The 18,408-nt window shown below is 37.9% G+C and overlaps 1 protein-coding gene across 1 annotated transcript; it reads left to right on the plus strand.

Annotated features, from left to right (window-relative positions):
- The first annotated feature begins 224 nt into the window (after positions 1-224).
- On the plus strand, positions 225-16,780 carry LOC124410281 (pyrokinin-1 receptor-like). The gene is made up of 3 exons (XM_046888531.1): positions 225-1,124; positions 13,391-13,617; positions 15,972-16,780. The coding sequence occupies exons 1-3, from the start codon at positions 260-262 to the stop codon at positions 16,734-16,736; spliced, it is 1,857 nt and encodes a 618-aa protein (XP_046744487.1). The 5' UTR covers positions 225-259; the 3' UTR covers positions 16,737-16,780.
- Positions 16,781-18,408: the final 1,628 nt, after the last annotated feature.

Consider the following 18,408-nt stretch of genomic DNA (forward strand, 5'->3'; position numbering starts at 1 on the left):
TCCCACTACGAGAACTTGGAAGCCTCCGCCGCGACGCTTTTCCCGCCGTCGCAGTTGTCCCATTGAAGCGGAGAGTCGCGGAGTGGAATCCAGAACCGGCGGCAACTCGGTAGCCGGTTTAAATCGCGACGGCGAAAAAAGTGACGAAGAAACGAGATTTCGCGATAAGTGAAATTCGAGTGTATTAAAAAAATTTTCACCGATACATAATCAGAAGTAAACCATGCAGGTGAAAAGTGCCGCCCATCAGTGATTCGAGATGGCCTGGAACAAGTCTGGGAACAACTTGACGGGGCTTTTTTCGTCCCTGGACAACCAGTTTGACTCGTCGAACGATTCCGGGTGGTCCAAGGATGGAGATGCCGCCTACCAGATGCTGGGTCCACGTCGAGACGCGCTTTACGTTGTGGTTCCCATCACGGTGATGTACGCGTCGATATTCCTCACGGGGATAATCGGTAACGTGAGCACGTGCATCGTCATCGCCAGAAACAAGTCCATGCACACGGCTACCAACTACTACCTCTTCAGCTTGGCGGTTTCAGACTTGCTGCTCCTGGTCTCCGGACTTCCGCCGGAGATCTATCTCGTCTGGTCAAAGTATCCGTACGTATTCGGCGAGGGTTTCTGCGTCTTAAGGGGACTCGCAGCCGAGACGTCGACGAACGCCACCGTCTTGACGATAACGGCGTTCACCGTCGAACGATACGTGGCCATCTGCCACCCCTTTCTCTCGCACACCATGTCCAAGCTCTCCAGAGCCATAAGGTTTATCCTGGTGATCTGGCTGGTCGCCCTTTCTTTCGCCGTGCCGCAGGCCCTCCAGTTCGGCATCGTCGTCCACCCCGACAACGCTTCGGACATCGTTATGTGCACCTACAAGACGGTGATCCTTGAGCATTCCTTCGAGCTTTCGACCTTCCTCTTTTTCCTCGTGCCCATGACTCTTATTACTGTTCTTTATGCTCTCATCGGACTCAAGCTCAGGAAGTCGAATATGATGAAAAGGGTCTCAGGCAGCGGTTCTAACGGCCGAAAGGGCGCCGTCGTCACGTTGAGGAAGGACAGCAGGAACTGTCGACACAGCACCGGAAGGTCGTCGCATCGTGTTCTTAAAATGCTCGGTGAGGATTTGGTTAAACGTTTTCTTTTTCGATTACTTGTAACCGACTTCTGCACTTCACGAGATATCAAAGTGCGAGGAGCTTTTTTTGATGCTGCGTCATATTTCTGTACAAGTTTCTTTTTTTCTTGCAAACAATTCTTTAGCTTCGATTTTAAGTCCTATAGTTATTCTACGATTTGTACACGTTTTTGGGTTTCGGATCTTGTTTAAAATATTTTCACAAATGTTGGAGATATTGCAGAGCAAAAACTCGTTGGAATACTTTTTTTCACGAGGTATGGCAGTTGTGGGGTAGAATAACTGAGGATAACGTTATAAAGTAAATGTGTATTTTTAGTTCACAATTTATTCTCAGTTTACGATTTTAAGTGGTAAAATTAAATATAGCCGCATGAAGAATTATAAATGACTTACGAGTGCGATAGACGTACAGAAACGAATAACCTACAAGTGCAAATTTTTTACCTGGTTTGTAAGCAGAACCGGCGAGAACCGAGAGAATTTAACGTCCTTAAAAAGGAGAAAAAAACTTACTAATCTAAAAGGGCGAAGTGTGTGAACGAGGTTTCACTGTGAAGTAATGAAAAAATTTTCGCCTCGCTAATTTTCTACCATCGCGAAAATGCCGGTTGGAGAATGACTTTACCAATCGTGATCTGATAAAATTTTCTATTGTCAAAATCGCCCGGAATTCGTATCATCGATTTTTAGCTGCGGAATTTTTGCAGCCCGGGAAGACAAGTATTTAGGAATTCTCTTCTCGTGGGTTGTATGCGAGTTTGCAATTTTTTATTACGCGCATACCTGTGACCGAAACGTTTGACGAATTTTCCCGACAGAATTGGAATTCAATCCTTGATTTATTTTTATCCTTTTAGGAAGAGAGCCGGAGTAATTTTTTTTTCGTATGATTAGAGTCGGATAAATTCTGATGCGAAATTACCTGAGGATAAATCACGGCAATTTTAACAATATTTGGATTCGTTTTTCCACCTCGCTAACTCAGCTTTTCTTGCATGGGATATCGTACGACGTTGAGAAGTACATTTATATTAATAATTGTGGCGTAACAACAGAATATCGTTCTGAGAATCCTTGATTTTGATGTCAGGTATTCCAACATTCATTTTTATTAAATCGTCGTTAACGTTATTGGAAAATATTTTCCCTCCAGTGCGTATAAATATCGGGTCATCAAAGATTCCCGAGAATTCGGTAAAAATTCGAGATCTAGTCGATGTGTCAGGATCAAAGAAAGAACATACAAATCTCGGCTTATTATGTCTTACGTAAGATGCACGAAAGCTCGCTACATAATACATCATGAAACTAGAAACAGATGGCGGGGTAATCCATGGGATAACGTATGAAGAATAGTCAGGAATATAAATATATATATATAGCTGGTAAAAAGACAGACAGATAAACCGAATGGACGAGCTTCAAAAAATCCGTGAATGTCGAAAAGTCTCGCAATTAGAAACGCTTTTGGTAATAATATTTCCCTGAAGCAAGAGTATCCTGAAGTGAATGAATGAACAATCAACGAGAAGTAAAATGTAATAAAAAAAAAAGAGATGAACTTTGTTTTTATCTAATTCCTTTTTGCTGTCAATTTGGGTTTCTTATCAATCAGGCTTATATAGCGTCGATTAATTTGGCATTAATTTTCTTGCCGGATATAAGATGCAGCAAATAGTAATGCAAAGTTTGTTTTCCTGGACAGCGTAAAGCTCGATGATGCAGGTATACTTTATTTGCAAGTCGAATTTTCAACCGACTCTCGCATATTGAACGTACATTATATAGATACATGTGTGTCGTGCATATGTATATACCTGTAAGCCACTAGACTCCAAAGGTGTTTTTCGGTCTATGCTAATACTCGCGGGTAATTTATTTAGATCACGAAACGATGATGTATCGTTTCAAAGTGAATGCTCAGCTGTGTTTGCCCACCGTCTTATTATATCGGCGCATTAATCTTGGACGGTTCGTTCTGTAAAGTCGCTTGATCGTCCGCCCGTGTAACACAGGATATGATTTTCAAGTAAAAAGAAGAAAAAGAGAGAAAAAAAAATATCACCATGAAACACGCAAACTAGCAAGAATTATTACGAAATACTTCTCGTCTTCTTTACCGTCAGAACTGACTTGATCAATTACTTCTCCATGCAAATTCTTTTCAGTTTTCTTTCTTCAATCATGATAATTCACTCTGTCACTAATTTTTCCGCAAAGCAGGAAGAATATTTTTTTTCTTTTCCAAACATCTTTTTATCATTCATATAACGTGTGATAAAGTATTTTTCCGATAAATTATTTCTTCTTTTTTTACCAAACAACTAGTTGAGAAAAATTTATCACCGTTTTGCATTAGACGCGTGACTGTTTCTTTTTATTTATTTTAAACAATCGATGAATTTGAGATGAATCGAAGTGAATTTGGGAAAAGAAGAGGGCGAAAACTGGGGTAAAAATCATCGAATTACGTCACAAATACATGTAAACTGATAATGTAATATTACGTGGCGATGTAAATGAAAAAGGGGAAGAAGAGAAAACGAAAAAATCGATGACGTGAATATCAACTACGCAGCAGCGGCGCGGATCGGTGCATGAAATTGATGTAAACGAGCGTGTAAAACACGAATAAAAAGGAGACAACAAATTGATTTCGATATTCGCAGCTGTTCGTTAAAAATTTTTGTCAATACTCTGTTCCACGATTAGATCATCATATGTTGAAGAAATTTTATAAATTTTATTGTAACAAAGTGTAATACATCGAAGTCTCGATTGTTCAGCAAAACTCATATAGGTTTTCGATCTTTTCTCTTTTTGATTTTTTCGATCTATGCTGAGACGGGATTTCCATTCTCATGCAGTAATTATTACTCGATTAATTTATTTTTACTCTTTTTCTTCTTCTCTTTCTCCCTGCAACGCGAGGCTCTCAGAGTGTCTGAGCGACCGGTTTGTGCCTTTATTTCTCACTTATTGACGTTTTTTTTTAGTATTGCAAGGTTGTATGTACGGAAAACGCGCCTTGTAAATGAGAGATTAGTGATATAGGTTCGCAATCAATTCACGCAGACAGACTTAGCACGCTCGTATGTGTGTGAATAATGTATATTTTATCTACATTTATGAGGCTCGACCTGCATCTGGTCATTTCATGTACGTATAACAATATCCAGCGATTTTTATCTCTCCGTATCAACTCCGTCCGTTAAGTAACGACCGCGATCAGGTAAAAATAACGGAGTTATTATGCAAGCAAAAAAAAAAAAAAGAAAAAAAAAACGATAAGCAGGAAAAAAAAATTGTCAATCATCATAATTTCATCATGGCCAAATCGCATATTAATTAGGTGTCCAACGTTCCTCAATTTTCTCGCTAGAAGAGGTTTTCGATAAACGTTTATTCAAAGAATGGATTAAATTTCAATAATTTAAGCGTGGCAGATAAATTTTATACATAAGAACATACTGAGTAATATATAGGCGGAATTTTCACATCTGTCAAGAATATAAAAAATATATTATTATATATATATATATATTTGATATATCGTTGTACAAAGAGAAGAGAGAAATACTTTAACCGTCCAAATATTCTTATTCTTTCTTTTCTTCTTCGTCTCTTTTATTCACGTTAAATCAAATTTATCTGTCACGTTTAAATTAATGGATTTCGATATACGCGTTGAAAAAAATCGTTTTTCGGAAACGTCTTCTGGTGAGTTTTATACATGAGAAAAAAAATAAAAAATATTGTAAACGTGTCGCATTGATTTACATCACAGTGTTCAGTAAAATCTCCATTCTTATTGTCGATTGAAAGAAAAAAATCGTTTCAACGATGCAATGTAAGCGAATATAAAGTATATTTATTTTATTTTTGGTACGATGCAAATAATTGTATAAAATAATTGACCGAATATAATAATTATAATAATAATCTTGACACTTGTTAATTTAAGACAGACCGGATTGGGCTGTATTTAAATATTCTCGAAGGAGAACCGGCAAAAAAAAAACTTAGAAACGGAAAAAAAAACGGTTAAAGATGCCTGAAAGGCGTTTATCCGAGGCATCTTTGTTGTCTGGGGTCAGGATCGCTTGTCAAAAATTCGGAACATTTTACAAATTCGCAACGTTTTACAACACCGTTAACGCTGTAAAAGGCGGCAAGTTTTACGCAAACTTGTCGTTCAGCTTTGCACCGTTAATTGTCGGTTATCACTTATTCGTGTAAAAAGGATAATTATTACGGACGTAAAACGGCTTAAAGCTCGTTACATAATGACGATCATATTTCACCCTCGTTATTTCCTCGAGTCGATAATATTTTGCCAAACTTTATCGCGGCAGCTGCTAATGATAAATACGTAGTTTCATCTCTTAAATTGGAATTTTCTATCTCTGGAATGTCGACACGTCGATAAATCTTTTCGCAATTTTAGGTCTTCGCGAAATTTGCCAAAGCGTAACGTAATGTAATACCCGCGGGAAGATCCTCTGCCAAGTTGGCAGTTCTCGAAATCTACCGAATTACACACGCTAATTTACATTGTCTTGTAATTTCCAACCCGAAGTTTATGGCGAGCCAATTTTTCTCGCTTTCGTACCAAATTGCATTAGAAACAATTTCTGAACAATTTGGATCCGAGTTACTTATTCCCGCTCTGAGTACTCACCTGGAAACGGAGTTTTTACATTTCTCTTAATTTATTCGCGCTCGCAAAACCAAATCTCGTTCCTTCAATGTGCGTGTTTTTATTTTTTTTATTTCAGAATATCGTTTGTTCGGGATCTCTGATGATTTTGTAATTATAGTCATTTGTTGTTTTGAAATTTTCGATAATAGAGAAATTCTGCTTTCGTAGAAAAATGTATTTTCTTAATTCTAATCGGAGCCGAAAATTTTCGTCAGAAAGAATACTTTGAATTCGCCAAGTCCCGTGAGGGGCAAATGAAATAATGAAAAGAAGTAAGGAAAAATCTTTATAATATAAAGAAAGTTGGAAAAATGGTGCCTCATTCGATAGTCGGAGCTGGTTTGAAGTTCCGAATTTGCAATTATTTAGTGGCAAAATTTGAAGTAAAGAAATCAAACCTTTACGAAGCAACAAAGTCTCGAGATGTCGGAAGCCCGACGGCTCAAAGTTCCAAAATGCAAGATTCCGAAAATTCAAGTTACGATAGAGCAAAATTGCAAAAAATAAAATTTGGATAGAGAAAAATTCGGAAAATTAAAATATACGCACACAGCGTAGTTAGTTTACTCAACGAGTGAGTGTAAAAAATGAGAATAAAAATATCGACGATCCAAAACAAAAAAGAACAAAGTGGTAAAATGTTCCGAAGCTCGTCGCTTGGCGACTTTTCAAATTTGTAATTTCAACCCCACGCCCGACAGTCCTGAGAGCCTGGGGATAAATCATTACTCGCCCGGGCGAATCTTGACATGTTCATCTTGTTCACGTCGAGAGTAATCGAAATCCGAGACGTGTTTTAGTCTTCCGTGCCTCCGGCAATCGAGCCTGATTCTCTAACATCTGTTACCTACATAGACTACATTGAATCAACGATACCTTCCGTCATTGAGTTTCGGGTCTACAACTTCCCCGAAAGTCCTCAATTCCAAATCCATGTTTTGTCTAAAGTTCAACCCTCGTTTGATTGCCGAGTATTCATCTAATTGCCAAGGTATCTTGGTGCCGCGTAATTGGATCCTGCCAGCGGAGCGAAGCGCCGAATTACCTGCAGGATATCCGTAATCATCACCCTCGAAAAGTCGAACGTCAGTCAATTACTATTTTTGTTATATCTGAACCCCCCCCCTCCAAGTGCGGCAGTTGAATTATTCATGAGCACAACGAGACACTTGGCGAACTTTACAAAGCTCAAGTACATTGCCAGGCGCGAGCCATTCGAAAACATGAATGAATGTACTTACGATCATAGGTTTGCCATTTTGGGTAATTACTAATAAGAGCTTGAAGGTACATTACGCGTATATACCTACCAATTTTACTTCTACGTATGGATCATTCTAATCTGTTCCGCGATATACATTTTCATCCATTTCTTTTCGTATTCAGGATCAAGCTTCATTTCCACATACGTTCAATTTTCTCTCCGAATAAACTACTCGTTACGTTAAAAGTATAACGTATTATACAAACTTTTCTCTTCCCTGTTGAATCGCTGTTTATTTTTATATTTTTGTTTATTTCAGCACTGGGAATTACTTTCCGGCTTCGCAAATTACAGTTGTACAAAAGACTTGGAATATGGACGTGTAGGTAATCAAAGTCGCAGCCAAAATGCTTGACTTTAGATTTACGCGAGGGGTAACCGGAACTGCGACGTAAAAATACGTGGCGAAGCAAGAAATTTCCGAACACTGCAATTATGAATGTCTGCGAATGAATCAATCCCTGTAATTTTTACGCTATGCCTTATTTATTTTAAACATTTATCACAAAGCAAGGGAAATTTTTTTTTTTTTTTTGTTTTAACCACTGAGCAACGCGCAGAGACTTATTTTGCGAATCCTCTTTGAGACTCTTTAAAAAGCACAATGACAAAACGAGGGAAATCTGTTTTTGACCCACTATGTAAAAGCAGTTTTTTTTGAGAACGGAAAAATACGCGGTATACGTGTCGAGGCACATTTGCCAAACTTGTAACACAATTTGAGACTCTTTGAAAACCTCTTAGACGTGCTTCGTCGAGACGTGGTGGGGGGCGCTGCTACGACGTTTCAAGTATATTTAAGCTCCACAAACTTTCAGCAATCTCATTCATTTTTTGCCCTTAGTTTTCTTGCGACGATTCAACAAGCTCAAGCGAACCGGATTTCTACAGATGGCTCAGCTTTCCCTTTTTACCAAGACTTTTTTCCTAATACCTTCAACGTACATCTGTCGACTCGACTTTACCTCCTTGTAAACTAAACTGAAGCTTTTTGAGGTCTATAAATTTATTGTTGAATATTTTATCGTTTCGTTTTTAGACGTATATTTTCCATTTTTAACACCGATCTTCGCAGTTTGTTCAAAAATTGCTCAAAAATTTACGGGACAATCGTGACGGAGAGAAGTCCGCGGTAAAAGTTGCCTTGAATATGTATCAAGGTTAATACCTCTAATCGTTATGTTGCGTGAGAGCTGAACGTTACCTGCAGTTGCATGCCTTTTACCCGTGCTGCAGTTTTTACACACGTGCCAAGTTTTCCCCGCTCATTTTGCGGTTAAATGCCTGTTGGCAGCTCTGGAGGTGATCGGAAATTCGGAATCATTCTTTTTTCAAAATCTTTAAATTTTCGCGAATTTACGATACGGTATTCGATAGAAAAGGGCGAAGCAAAGTGGGCACCTTAAAATTTTTGAATAACAAATGATAAAATTAACCACCTAAACTTTTCATTAAATATGAATTATTCGGAAATCACTTACTCGAGTAATTGCACAGCTTATAACGAGAAAAGTTTCAAGTTGTGCTTTAATCTCAACTTGTCAAAGTGAAATAATTTTCTGAACTTGATTTTATCATTACTTTTTCTCGAGAAAGCTAGATGATAATTAAACATAATTGTTCATGTGAAAATTAAACATTTTATTCTGATGTTAGGCGTTATTTCCTTAAGGGTCCCACTTTGCCCCCCACCCTCCTTTACTTAATCGTAATTTTATCGATGCTGATACGCGATCCAGATGCATCGTCACAACGAAATTGAATATATTATAAGGAACAAACAAACATCAAGGGGATTCCCGATTTACCTGAATCGCAGTTATTTATCTACCATTTTTTATCTTCAAGAGACAAAAAGAGAAAGTTAAAAATCGACGTCGATTCACATTCCCGCTGATTTACACCATCGTGATTATAATAAACAACGCTCACGCGCTCGAAAAATGTTTGTGGTTAAGATTTTAATCATACGTTATACATAATTTCAGCTATGTGAGTCATAAGTGTAGACACATGACTATAGTATTGGAGATCAGCATATTTTAAAAAACTAAATAAACTAATTAGCATTCGAAAAAATCGTAATTACAATAATTCACGACAATATTTTTCTGTAGCAAGTATATTTGATTTGCTCTATTGGCGACGGTATTTAGCAAAAATAGGGAATAATAAAAATAGGAGAAAAGTAGAAGGACAAAATGAAGAATTATTCTTTCACAGAAACAATCGCGTGGTATCACGAAACGGTTAACGATCAATATAATACGAAGCGTCGAATATATCGTACAATGACGATTATAAAATGTGTATATTGACAGGCATTGATGGTTTGCAGAGGTTTTTTTTTTTTCTTTTTCTTTTCTTTATTTTTTCTTTAATACCGAAGCAAGTGTGACGAGTTTTTGCACAGATTTACAGGCGTACGCGGCTGAATAAAACAATCGTTATAAATAAATTTGTTTTTCATTACAGCGACAAACATGAGCTCAAATGCTATTATAATTGTACAGTGCTAAGCCATTACCTATATGTATACACTCGCCGTATAAGATGGTTGGAATTTCTTTATTTTATCTACGGTCAGACATCCGATGTTTTGTCATTTATTTACTACGATTGTACTTTTTTCTTGTTTCACATTTGTTCGGATCACTTCCATGCGTAATAGTCTGATTCCGCGTAAGGATAAAATAACTCAGTCTCAGCATGCTGATCGATTCTAAAAAGAAGAATAGGGAAACGTAAAATTCAAGCGTCGACGTATCGCACCTGCAGCTTATTATTATACAGCTGTACATATAAAATCAGCCGATACGATCGCTTTAATTAATTATCGATCCTCATGCGACATTGACAATTATACACGAATCTTACACACGTGTTCACAAAATTTATACAAACACATCGGTTACGTGCGTACGTGTACGGCGTGTTACTGTAAAATTGAAAATTTAATATCAGGATGCAAAAATTTTTACATATTTTTTTCTCATATATAATACAACGACGCGAAGTCATCGGTGAGATATACATATATGCATGGATATGTATGTATACACATATTGAAATAAATCATGTAAATTGAATTGTAATTGCTCATTTGTCAAGCTTGTTTCGTATATTGCATGTATGTAAAAACTTCCTCGAACAAACGCGTATGTCTGAAAAATCAGCGTCAAAGCGTGCAAGTAATTTTTCTTTCCCCTCCATATTTTCTTACCTTTTATCCATGAAGATCAAAAGGCTCGTTGACTTCGCGTTAATAACGTTACCAGTGAGTTTCTCGTTTATGAATAAAATTACAGACACGCCACAAAATTTCGGCTTTGTAACAATGCTCACTCAACTGAGGAGAGTGAGTAAAGTTTCAGGTAAAAAGCAGACAAAAAAATAAACAATAATAATAATAATCATCAGAAACAAAAAAAAAAAAAAAAAAAAAAGTACAGAGAGCATGAAACATGTTGTCCCTCGCGTTTTTGGATGTGCTTAACACCTGCTGCACGGATGACAGTCACCTTTGAGTTTAAAATTTCCTTTAATTATCCGAGGCACGTCTTTGTTTTGCAACGTAGGCTTGTTAATGGTTCGCGTAATAAAAATACAGCTCAAGGAAAGATAAACGATTATACGGGACTGCATCAGCTCGCAAGTAAATAAATTCGAGTGCGTAATATATACTTTGGAATAATATTTTTTCGCACAATTTGCAAGTATGAACGAGCGATGGTTCGAATTTGATACACGTTAAAAAGTCGGGACCACGTGGTACCTGCGACGTGTGATATTCGAGAAAAATTATTGTCGAAAGTTCGAATTTCTTGCAATTCAACGCCATTCAAAAACTCGGACTTTGTCACACGTAATACGCGTACCAATTTCTTGCTTAGTTTTTAATCATGATTAACTATGTTGCATGATAATTATACGCAAGAATTCAATTTCATTCAAATTAATAAACATTATAGCTTCTTCGATAGGCTATTTTGGTAATCAATTTGCTTCTGTTCCTTATTCACTTTGAATATTCTACTCCGAATCGTATAATCAAAGTATTATATTCGCCATGCGTAATTGTTATCAACCAAGTTCAAACTCGTGTCCAAGTTAAAAAAAAACACGTTTACTTCAATTATTGCCGAAATGTGGGTTAATTGTTCGCTTCTCCTAATACACGCGGTTCTCCGTCTCTCTTGTCCTCAATTAACGACTACATCAGGGACCGAAACAGCTCCTCGTCATCACCCACCCATCAAACTTCAGTAAGTTCGAAAGTTCACTAATTTAGTTGGTAACCCATGATAACATAGAAGAGGAAGTGTTTCAAATTCTTGTTACAAAATCATGCCACGCATCGACGTAACTCTGTGTCAAAATTCGAATGGCAACAGGCACTCTGATGAGATACATGATAATACGTGAGGAGGTAAAGTTTGAATTAGGATAACCAATTCCAGTGTTAACGTTTGTTCCAATCTTTGCACCTCGTTTCTGCAACGGTGTTAGCTCTCAAAACATTGACGAGGGATGTATTTTTTCGGGGATAAACATTGTATATATGTATACAACATTGTACGAAAAGTATGATAAGCTGGATGAGACACTGAAATCCTTCGGATAAATTGAACGCGATTTGACCTCTGATAATTTATGCTTCATCGATATATGGTACATATATATATATATATTAGGGTGGCGAAAAAAAAACCGACTATTTTTTTTTTTTTTGAGTCTCGTGTGACGAAATGTTAGTTTTTGATGTTTTAAGAGCCCACTCCAAAGGACAGCTCAAAAAAAAAAATTTTAAGAGGTCACTCTAAATTTTTTAAAACGTCAAAAATCGTCAAAAAATTGAATTAAAAAAATTATATTTTCGGTGTTTTGTTTGATTTTTAATTCATGTCGTGGTGTATTGTTATCGATTCTTTCTTACTAAATTAAAGAAAAAAAATTTATGAAATTTTAATATGAATATTAAAAGGTCGCTCGAAAAGATCTAAAGAAATGCACCAAAAAATTGAAAAAAAATTATGAGTGACCTTTGAAAATTCAAATTTTGAACTGAAACTTTCGGAAACTTATTTTTCTTTTGTCTATAAAATTATACCGTAACGATGAAAAAAATTTAAAAAAATAAAAAAAAATCGATTTTTAACGAGTTCTGACGTTTTTAAAAATGCGGAGCAACCTCTTGAAAATTCTTTTTTGAACTGTCCTTTGGAGTGGGCTCTTGAAACATCAATAACTAACATTCTGTCATACGATAAATAAAAAAAAAAAAAACATAGTCGTTTTTTTTTGCGCCACCCTAATATATCTAGGAATAAGAAGTCAAAAAGAATATGGACTCGACAAGGCAGAGGAACAGAGAAAGAAAAAAAAAATGAACACAAGCGCGATTTCACTATAGTAAGTATAGCGATGTCTAAACTCCCGGTACGTTTAGTGTTAAGGACCCCTTCAATTACGAATCCATTAGCCATGATCATCAGGTGGTCGTAACGACTCACGTGCCTCGTTACGCTTCTTTTGTACGATATGGAATATGTGGGCAATAATTTTCAGCACTCGTAATACCGTCACGTCACACTGACCGCAGACTCCGGCGAAATATCGCAAGTGCGATAGATTCGTGATACGATTGCAAATTAGCATTTTTAATTACAGTCCTGCGGCACATTATGAACTCTATGACAGACAAATCCATAGCATAGTTACTCAGGAATGCTGGCTGTTCGATATCAACTAGCGAAATGACTCGCCCAAGTTTTCCACGCGTAAACCACGTGTAATACCACCACCTCAATCACCTTTGACAGGCCGGGTTGTGCCTAGTCATTATGATTCAATGCGTAATAACGCGTATTTGCAGTCTCTGATCAGAAGCCAGTATCACACTGCGGTGTCAATTATAATCAAAGTGCTGCTCGGCTAACCTGCATAATTAACAGCATGTCTTCTATGTGTAAAGAGAGTCAATTAGGTGACTTGACTGTCCGTCCTCTACGTGCTTTCCTCTCCTTATTCTCTCCCCGTTTTATTGAATGATCGTTGGATCGAGCATCTGTGATCTTGATGCTTGAACTAGTTACGCAGTTCTTGAATGGATGGATGGCTGGTACCAAATGCAGCTGCACACGTTTCGCATAAAGTTCAAGCTGCTGTCTTTAACGATGGTTTCTCATCTGTTACGCATATCCGGAACCCAAACGATTCCAGCAACGATAATGCTGTTGACATTATGATAGACGAATTATTCTTTCTCTCATTCCAGTGGCTGTTGTGGTGGCGTTTTTCATCTGCTGGGCACCGTTTCACGTCCAGAGGCTGATCGCGATCTACGGGACTAACACGGTGGACCACATAAGCTCCAACAGTCCTTGGATGGCCTTTCTCTATTTGCTGTTCACCTATATTTCCGGGGTTCTTTACTACTTCTCAACGACCGTCAACCCCATCCTCTACAATATCATGTCCAACAAGTTCCGCGAGGCTTTCATGGTGAGTCCTGACACCGGAAGCTTGTAGCGTTGATGAAGAGTCGAGAAAAATAAAACTCGTTAGTTAGGCTCTGAGTTTTACTGATCTTGACACTTGATAAGCCCGTGAAATATCGTTCAAGTTTCAAACAGAACTAAAGTTTTCTTCTTATCGTAAGCTCCGGACTTTTGACCAGCTGGTGTAATAACACTTTGCAAAAAATCAATCGCGGAGAGTGGTTAAGCGTTTGTATACACTCAAAGTCCACCGCGGGCGGATAAAAAAAAGCGACGAAAGCAACGAAATCAAAGTACATGTAGCTGAGATTAAACTTCTCTTTCGTTTTCGTTTCAGGTAGGAAAAGGCAAAACATGTGAGACCGATATTTTTAACTGTAAAATCTCGTTACCCTTTCAGAGTTTTAGAAATACAAAATCTCTTTTCGTCTTTCACGAACCGTGAATACGCTGCCGTTTTATTGGGATAAAAACCGGTTACTGAACGTGGAACAGGTTTTGCTTTTTCTCCTGTCAATTAAAAGAATCGCTTTCAAAAAGGACCGAAATTTTTCAGTCACTCAAATAAAAACGACCGTGTGCTTGATATTTCGTTACTCGCTGATGGATTATTATAGTGTTTTCGCTTATAAATCGGTCAATGAATTCTATCAGTGTGTCTGGCCACTTGAAACCGCGAGCTTTATTATTAGCCAACTTTTCGCTTGTTATTTATTTGCGACCGGTTAAATCGCGGTGCTTGAATTTGACTCGCGAAGCGGTAACGAGCTCTGAGCTACGGTGACATCACCCTCCTGGAGAATATGATGTAAAATAATTTCACGCTTCACACCCTCCTTGCAAGGTTGTCGGGTGATATTTTTTAGTCTCGAAAACTGAGAAACGTCGCAAAGGAGAATGCCCGAATAATTTTGCGACGAATACAGAAAGCCGCAGAGCTTTTGTCTCGATGTTGTAAAAATCAACTCTCGGTTAAAGAAGCTGCGGTTAAAACGCGAGAATCAAGTCTCGGTCAAAACTTTTCCAAGTGAATTAAGTCCGGCTCGAACCTTATGCAACGATCGTGTTTACTCGAAGCGAATTTAAAGCAAACAAACCAGTGTGAGATAAAATCGTTCATCTTTAACGACTCTGGGTTATACCGACCATAAATAGCTGCAGTTAGAATATCCCATAACGCAAACAGTCGATCATCAAGCGCTACACCTAAGGTACGAAACTTTTCATTGCCTCGTTTCGCGATTTCCAGCATTAACACAATAAATTTCCAAATTCATACTCTGGCCTTCGATCACAGTTTCGCACTCCAATTTTTTTTTATCTCAATATTAAGTATAATATATACATATTCGAACGAATGCTGATCGTAATAAAATAATAAATTCTTCGTTGAAAACAACGTCGAGACGTGTTGCCATGCCAGATTATCGATTATTAACAAATCAAGTTCAAGCTGGGGGTGGAGGGGCAGAATTTTACACCTATAAACGCTGCCATTAACGTTTTTGATATGTTGAATAATATGCTTATTTAGGAAAAGAAAGTAACGATACTAGGAATAAAATTTTTGTTGCGAATGTAAAGAAGGCGAAATAACGTGGATTTAGTGTGGAAAAAATCATAATTCACTAATTCCGAATAACATCTAACAAACGTACGACTGCCCAAGATAAGTATATGAAAATTGGTTGTTATCATTGTAAGATACAATTTTTTTTAGAGTCAAAATTATCGATAAAATTATGCTCAAAATGACATACTTATCACTATGATATTGAAGTTACATCCGAGAATGTTCTTTCAAATATTAAAACAGCTGTAAATTTTACTTGCTGTCCATGAAATTACCACCACGTACGTAAATCCAAAGGATTATGTGCCGCCATTAAATTTTTCGGAATTAATCGGGTTTATGTATCGAACGACCAAAGAGCCAGTTCAGAGCGTAATCGTCAGATCTCGCCCACGTGTTAATTCAGCAAATAGAGTTGTAAGCCAACCGTATTAGCCTTTTATCGCGAGAGTTGAGCTCCCTTTCTACCCTTTTTCCGTTTTTAATTTCAACCTAGTTTTTATTATTCCGTTTTAACTGCAAAAGGCTCGTAATATCGGTTTTTCAAAAATGCAAGATACTGTTTCATACAATCTTCCCAATTTCCAAATTCCATAAAAAATAAATTATTACATACTTGTAAATTCGGCATTGTATAAACTCTTCACCCCGAAAAGCCTCGCAAGCAACCCTGTATAATTTCCTCTCATTTGTTTCTCATAAACGGCACGTGTTTCATCATCTCAAGTCTCCCAAAAAGCCTCTTCGGCAAATCGAGGAATAATCAGGGTATCCACGTGTTCCAGGAAACCCTCTCCCGCTGCTGTAGACTCGGTGGCTACAAGGGTAGGCGAAGCCAGCGTCGTTCTTACTCGACCCTCTCGCGGTCCCAGCAGCGAGCAAACTGCGTCTTTAGCTGCCGAAACGGGGGCCCACATGGGGCCCAAGAAAGCACGGACTGTTCGGGCAACTCGCAGTCAATCAGAGACGACAGCTTGCAGCAAAGCGTCTCGGGGGGCGGGGGTTGCAACTTGGTCTCGAAGAACCCTTCGTGCGATTCGCGCCCCCCGATATCGGGAAAGCGTTCCTCGTCTCGTCGGACGCTGAGCACAGAAATCGGCAGCAGCGAGGCGAACCCCAGCAGCGTTAAGATCAGCGTTCAAAATCAGCGAGGACGGTGGTCGCAAGCTCGCAAAAGCTCGTCACGACGGTTGGGGAGTCCGCAGAGTCCTGAGGGGGCTGCAAAGGTTCGAGGAACGGCGATCGTCTACTACAGGAGGCGCGGGGGGAGGCGGTGGACCCGCCGGTGGTGGGACATCTTCAAGTGGCTTTCGGACCGAAAGCCCATCGCCGGAAGTGGGGCGGGATATTCGCCCCCCGGACCCCTGGAGAACGTCATCATTGACGTGCAGATAAACCCTGAGGAGTACTCGATGACCCCGTGCAACATCAGCAACACCAGCCTCAGGGACATCGACCACACAGCAATGGACGAGGAGCTTTCCGCCTACATGGAGGAGATCAGAAGGAGGGAGGTTCAGGGTGAAATTAGGGCCTCAGGGAACGGCTAGGCGAAAACCTGCGCTCCCGAGGGACACTTTCGTCTTCTTTTTCTCGAAATTATGGGTAACGAGATTTTTTTATCTGGTTAAACCGTAGTGACGTGTTGAACAAATCGTCATTTGAGAAGTTGTTCAGGTTGGTTGGTAGGCACGCAGGCTGCGAGATGAGGAAAATGATAATTAATCAAAATGTGGGTGTTTGAAATTCGTTGTTATAATATTGCAGTGTGTTGATGTAAAAAAAATTCATCACGTCATTCCCCGATCGGACGGGTTACATTATGTTATATTATATTATATTAGATTATATGCCTGCTGTTTTGAGGAACGACGTGTTACAGACTCGATTTTCGAGGTGATTAATTTACACCAAACCGGTCATCGAGCGGTTAATGAGGTTATTATCGATGATGGATTAACGATTAACGTCGAGTCGCGTGGAAGAGATGACAAGAGTGTTTTCGCTGAGTGTTTTTTTTTTTTTTTATTACTGGTAGTTTTTGTGTTCCTTTTTTCATTAACATTTCTTTTTTTTTTTTTGTCCAGTCTTGTTTTCACGGGTCATTTGAGATTGCTGTACAGCGTTCGTAAATTGACAAGAATAGTGTAAATTGTACAAATATAACTGATTATTATTATTAATATAATATGTAATATATTTTCGCATCGACTGTTTGTTACTGTTTGTATATGATTGTATTCTGTATAAAGATATTATTCTACAATTAATGGTAGATACGATTCACGTTAAGGTGACGTGTTTTTCGCTACTCTATAATATAATAATCATAGTTATTGTAACGTGAAAATGAAAATTCATGATTTTCAAATTAATCAACGATCTGTAAGTATAATTCGTGGGCGTGTGTTTAAAATTTCCAAAGGAAGTGAAAAAAAGAAGAAAATGAAAAAAAAAAAAACGTTGCCGCTTTTCACGTCAATAATTATTCAGGCAAATTATTTTTTTAATTCGAATTCTCAATGTCTCGCGTAAATGACGATTGAAATAACGTTCAAGCTCAAACTGATAAAACGAATTATAAACGTATAGCAGGGAAAATTTTTGCATGTATATATATACGCAATGACACTTTACGGCGCTAATGTAAATAAATTTAATCTACTCATCAACGACTCGTGTGATCGATCGCGATATGCCTAATTATTAGTTAGAGTTATAATTATACCGTGGGGAAAAAAAAAAAAAAAAAAACTGACCAAATGTACGACGTGTTAGAGAATCGATCGATCATTGTACATTCAATGCTTATTGTTAAAAATCATAGGTGGTTGAATGGATTTATTGTGATGTTAATTTGTTGGAAATTCGCTGTGAAAAGGGAAAGTAGAAAGAAAAAAAAAAAGTAACAATGATGTCAAATTTTCTTTGATTGAAAAGAATCGAATTAAAGTATACGAATATTTAAGGAAATGAAGTCAATCAGACGGACAACGATTTGAGATATAGAATTAGGAATAGACGCCATTACTGCGTGATGTAAAATTGCAAATATCTTTGTTTGTAAAAATGCGAGATTAATTGGCGTAGAAGTAGAATTACTGAAGTGAGAAATAATCAACGGACAGCTATTCCATAGATACGTATAGGTATAACGAAACGATAATTTTCGAAAATGAAAAAATAAAAAAAAAACTAATTCAATTCTAACATGCAGGTATA

Source organism: Diprion similis, chromosome 1, assembly GCF_021155765.1.
Source record: "Diprion similis isolate iyDipSimi1 chromosome 1, iyDipSimi1.1, whole genome shotgun sequence".
NCBI lineage: Eukaryota > Metazoa > Arthropoda > Insecta > Hymenoptera > Diprionidae > Diprion > Diprion similis.